The sequence below is a fragment of the Rhinopithecus bieti genome, unplaced genomic scaffold (assembly GCF_001698545.2).
Source record: "Rhinopithecus bieti isolate Rb0 unplaced genomic scaffold, ASM169854v2 scaffold_31787, whole genome shotgun sequence".
Lineage (NCBI taxonomy): Eukaryota > Metazoa > Chordata > Mammalia > Primates > Cercopithecidae > Rhinopithecus > Rhinopithecus bieti.
In genome coordinates, this window is record NW_016814655.1 from 3,143,085 (window position 1) to 3,148,843 (window position 5,759).

The 5,759-nt window shown below is 42.5% G+C and overlaps 1 protein-coding gene across 3 annotated transcripts in view; it reads left to right on the top strand.

Annotated features, from left to right (window-relative positions):
* Nucleotides 1-5,759, top strand: part of CFAP43 (cilia and flagella associated protein 43) — a 116,130-nt gene that overhangs the window by 14,076 nt on the left and 96,295 nt on the right. For 2 of the 3 annotated variants that reach the window (XM_017851744.1, XM_017851745.1), the window contains one exon: nt 3,185-3,352. In XM_017851744.1, coding sequence (XP_017707233.1) covers nt 3,231-3,352 — 122 coding nt within the window. In that variant the 5' untranslated portion in view covers nt 3,185-3,230. Of the gene's footprint in view, nt 1-200; nt 331-3,184; nt 3,353-5,759 lie in introns of all 3 variants that reach the window. The other variant, XM_017851743.1, reaches the window with a different exon arrangement.

Below are 5,759 nucleotides of genomic sequence, written 5' to 3' on the forward strand. Positions count from 1 at the left end.
GGAAGGAAGGAAATAAATAAATAAATAAATAAATAAATAAATAAATGCAGGACTTAGAAGGTACACACATGACTGCCACTTACATTCATTGACTGGATAGTCTATAAACCACAGCCAGCTTCTAGGGCGGCTGGGTAATATTAGGTCCTTATTGTGAGTGGCCATATGTGCCTGGCTAATATTCGGGGGTTCTGTTACAGGGAGAAATGGAGAATAAATATTGAGGGACACATGCCCTTGCCACAGATATCCAGGACTGGTGCTCAGGAGCGAGGGCTGGAGATAAACATTTGGGAATAATTAAGTCAATGGATAGCCAAAGTGCTAAATGTAAGTAAGAACACCTCAAGAAGAGCCTAGGGTGGAACCTAGAGGAATATCAATGGAAGGGACCCACCTAGGAGACTCATAGGAGTAGCTATGAAAGGAGAAAGGACACTAGGCAGGGAGGGTTCCAGAATGTGCCTCAGCCTGAGTTCTACGGAAAGCAGAGGCTGGGGCAAGAACTCATGCACCCCATCTTTAGCAGGGTGTGTGATCCCAGGACAGGAGAACCAGTATGAGGGTGCATTACCTTGCTGGCCACCATTTGGTTCCAAGTGCAATTGGTTACTCTATCTTGAAAGTGGTCTTCTGAGAGGTTCTATGAACTGCTGTGAATCAGGACAGTCCTCAAGCAGTGATAGACTGTGAGTGGGGAAGGGGAGAGGAGGAGATAAGAATTCACCCACCAACTCCTGTATCCCATCGATCAAAGCCTCACTGCACAGGGTGATAACTCCTTCACACTTTCAGGTTTGTCGTGATTGTCCCCAGAAGCCCCAGTGAAGCCCCAGTGAAGCCTCTGGGCACATGAAGTGGGTGTGAGGCGAGGCACAGGTGGGGTGTGCCTACATGAAGTTAGTCAAAGTGCACACAGAGTTGGACAGCCACTGAGTCAGCCAGGCAGAAGAGGTGGTCAAGGGCCCAGACACAATTGAGAGGATCTGTGATGTCCCATAAGAGGTGTGTGACGGAGAGTCTGAGACTGATTCCAGAAGGTGGTTGTGGTGAACAGTGACCAGTTCTGCAGAGGTAAAGTTAGACAATGACCGAGAAGTGCCTTTTGGATTTAGGATGAAGGCAGGTATCTGTGGATATAGCTATGTCAGTGGAATGGTGGTGACAGGATGCAGATATCCTGGGATGAGGAGAATGTAGCTGAGGAAGCCATGGTGGTGACTTTAGAACAGCTTGCTCAAAAAGTTTGACTCCGAGGAGAGGGGAGAGACATAGAAAGGTGAGACTGAGGGAAGGCTTCTTTTGAGAATGATATGGATGAGCACTCGTGTGTTGGCAGAAAGAAGTCAGGAGAGAGGGAGAGTTGAAGATGCAGTTATCATGGATAAACCAATGTCCCTAAGAAGGCAAGACTGTGGGACCCAGAGCACAGGAGGTGAAATTGGTGTTAGGTAGGAGGAAGGACACACCTTCCATTGTAAGAGAAGAGGAGGTGGAGAGAACCATGCCAACCCGAATGGGTAGTTATACTTGAGAGCAAGAATTCTCAGCTGATGGCCTCTATTTTATTCACGAGAATCAAGGTCATTTACTGAGATTGAGAAGGGAGTAGAGGAGCTAGAGGTTTCAGGAGAGGGGAGAATATTTTAAATGCCCATTTTAGAGAATGAGAGAGAGAGAACTAGCCAGAGAAACATAGCAGTATTGGAGAGCCTATTGAGGGTCTGGTGGGGGTGGCAACCACAAATTTATGGTGTCACTGCCATGTACAGTCCTGTAGTCTTTGTTCCCATGTCTCCAGTAGCCCAGGCTTTCAGTTGTCTCCATTCAGGGTTGACAGTCTTTGCCAGGTACCTGATGCAAAAAGTCAAAGGATCAAGGGAACCAGAGATTCCAGCAAGAGTGTGGTTGATGTGATGGGCAGGGCATTTGTCATAGGAAATGAAGGACGAGGGCAGGAGGGAGTGAAAGACAAGCTAAGTTCAATAAATATTAGCTCCAGTTTCCTAATCACGACTCTGCAATGGAGTTCTGGCCCCTCATTTAAGGGCATAGCTCACATTTAATTTTTTTCTTTTCTTTCATGTAGCAAGGGACTTTGTTCATGGTAGGAGTTCAGGATAGTCTCTTAAATGGGTAAATGAATAAATCCATTTTAAAATACACCACTTTATTCATTTATTTATTTTTGAGATGGAGTGTTGCTCTGTCGCCCAGGCTGGAGTGCAGTGGCATGATCTTGGCTCACTGCAACCTCCGCCTCCCAGGTTCAAGCAATGCACCACCACACCCAGCTAATTTTTGTATTTTTAGTAGAGACAGGGTTTCATCATATTGGCCAGGCTGGTCTCGAACTCCTGACCTCGTGATCCACCCACTTTGGCCTCCCAAAGTGCTGGATTACAGGTGTGAGCCACCGCACCTGGCACCACTTTAATTTTTAAAACTCACTAAATGATCAATTGGCATGAATGAGAACAGAACCCCAAGATCCATATGGAGTACTCATGTGTAATACTTAGAGATTCAGGCACTTACACTTGTTTTGTAGCAAATGTGATGATATATTTCATTTTCTAGGTTTGGCTGAGTTAAATTGCAAAATTATTAAAGAGGATAAAATAGCCTTGGTATAGCATATGACAGTATAATGTTTTTAAAATATACAGTTAGGCCGGGCGCGGTGGCTCAAGCCTGTAATCCCAGCACTTTGGGAGGCCGAGACGGGCGGATCACGAGGTCAGGAGATCGAGACCATCCTGGCTAACACGGTGAAACCCCGTCTCTACTAAAATTACAAAAAACTAGCCAGGCGTGGTGGCGGCGCCTGTAGTCCCAGCTACTGGGGAGGCTGAGGCAAGAGAATGGCCTAAACCCGGGAGGCGGAGCTTGCAGTGAGCCGAGATCCTGTCACTGGACTCCAGCCCGGGAGACAGCGAGACTCCACCTCAAAAAAAAAAATAAAAATAAAAAATAAAAAATAAAATATACAGTTATTTTGCTTTCTTAGGATACAATACAGTGATAAGCATAATTATTTATAAATTTGACATTAAGGTCATTGATTATATCAATCGTATCATAAATTATATCCCAATTTATACAAATTTAAAAAATAGATAAATGTTCTAAGTACATGAAATTCAAATTAATTTTTTTTCATCAAATGCTATTTTTCTCTAAGGAACTGGGAATCGAATGTCATTTTATGCAAGAAATCACAGCCTGGAATGGATGTGAACCAAATGTCTTTTAACCCCATGAACTGGCGCCAGCTGTGCTTATCAAGTCCAAGTGCAGTGAGCGTGTGGACCGTTGAAAGAAGTAACCAGGAGCATCATTTCAGAGCAAGGTAGGAGGCTTTGTTACAACAGTAGCAACACAATGGTCCTTGTTTGCATTCATGTAATGTGATTGGGTCAATTTGATGAATTAAGTGGCTTTATACATACATATATATGCATACACACACACACACGTATATACATTCAACTTATCTTGTTATAACATCTTTCTACATGTGTGATTACCTTGGAGGGGTTGTTTGCATTTCAAAAGAATTCTCTATGACTTGTTTCCCAATGAATTTATTTAAAATATTAAGTTCTCTGAGAGTTTTTTCCAACATGATCTAATTTTCTAAAATTTGATTTGTCCTTACTATTTTAAATCATGCCTGTTGTATAAAAGGAGAGTTAAGACTTTTGCTATTATTTGGATGCCCTACTGGAATTTCAAAAATAAGAAACGGTTAGATATAGAAAGTATGCAGATTGGCCGAGCGCGGTGGCTCACGCCTGTAATCCCAGCAGTTTGGGAGGCCAAGGCAGGCAGATCGTGAGGTCAGGAGATTGAGACCATCCTGGCTAATACGGGCAAACCCTGTCTCTACTGAAAATACAAAAAAATTAGCTGGGCATGGTGGCACCCGCCTGTAGTCCCAGCTACTCGGGAGCCTGAGGCAGGAGAATCACTTGAACCCAAGAGGCGGTGGTTTCTATGAGCCAAGATCGCGCCACTGCACACCAGCCTGGGGACAGAGCAAGATTCCGTCTCAAAAAAAAAAAAAAGAAAGTATGCGGATTATACATTCAGCCACATTATCCACAAGCAAAAGGTTAGTTGTGTATAGTGGAGCCATGGGAGTTACCTGTTTAAATAGAACTGGGTCAAAGAGAAATTCTGTGACAAATGCCCTGATGATAATGGGTGCTTTTGTTGAGAAAGAGCTCGGAGACTCAAGGTGCTACTGAGCTGACCATTTCCAGTGTACTTCATGAAGTCACAGTTGGAGAGATGTTGGATCTCTTGATTTTAAGAGATCGCAAAGTGTTCCCTTGAAATTGCAATTTTTGATAAATCGCCTTAAGAGAATCTAAAGCTAGTGAATAAAGCTTTCGAAATGGAGAGCCTTAAGAGAAGCACTTCTTTCTGCTCAGTGCTCTTCATGTCTCAACTTCTTTTTCACAATCCCATTGAACACTCAAATCTGTCTCTAGTGAGAGTTGACAACACTGCACCTTTTAGTAAAAGTGGGTGGTATCTCCAGCAGATCCTTATGAGGGCAGACAAGTAATTTATCACACCCTTTTCTGCCTTTGCCTCCCTCAAACGTTCTACTCAAGTTCTGAATACTGAGTTGTAACTTTTCTATAAGCAAATAAAATGGGAGATAAAATGAGTGGATTGTCCTAGTTCACAAAGCAAGCAGAATTCGAACACACTTCAGCCTTACATTTGAGTAGTAGATGCTGTTTTTATGTGATTGTTTTTCTTTATTTTATTTTATTTATTTTTTGTTATACTTTAAGTTCTAGTGTACATGTGCACAACATGCAGGTTTGTTACATATGTATACATGTTCCATGTTGGTGTGCTGCACCCATTAACTCATCATTTACATTAGGTATATCTCCAAATGCTATCCCTCCCCCCCCACCCCACAACAGGCCCCAGTGTATGATGTACCTCTTCCTGTGTCCAAGTGTTCTCATTGTTCAATTCCCACCTATGAGTGAGAACGTGCAGTGTTTGCTTTTTTGTCCTTGCAATAGTTTGCTGAGAATGATGGTTTCCAGCTGCATCCATGTCCCTACAAAGGACATGAGCTCATCCTTTTTTATGGCTGCATAGTATTCCATGGTGTATATGTGCCACATTTTCTTAATCCAGTCTGTCAGTGATGGACATTTGGGTTGGTTCCAAGTCTTTGCTATTGTGAATAGTGCCACAATAAACGTATGTGTGCATGTGTCTTTATAGCAGCATGATTTATAATCCTTTGGGTAGATATCCAGTAATGGGATGGCTGGGTCAAATGGTATTTCTAGTTCTAGATCCTTGAGGAATCACCACACTCTCTTGTACAATGGTTGAACTAGTTTACAATCCCACCAACAGTGTAAAACTGTTCCTATTTCTCCACATCCTCTCCAGCACCTGTTGTTTCCTGACTTTTTAATGATCGCCATTCTAACTGGTGTGAGATGGTATCTCATCATGGTTTTGATTTGCATTTATCTGATGGCTAGTGATGATGAGCATTTTTTCATGTGTCTGTTGGCTACATAAATGTCTTCTTTTGAGAAATGTCTATTCATATCCTTTGCCCACTTTTTGATGGGTTGTTTGTTTTTTTCTTATAAATTTGTTTGAGTTCTTTGTAGGTTCTGGATATTAGCCCTTTGTCAGATGAGTAGATTGCAAAAATTTTCTCCCATTCTGTATATTGCCTGTTCACTCTGATGGTAGGTTTTTTT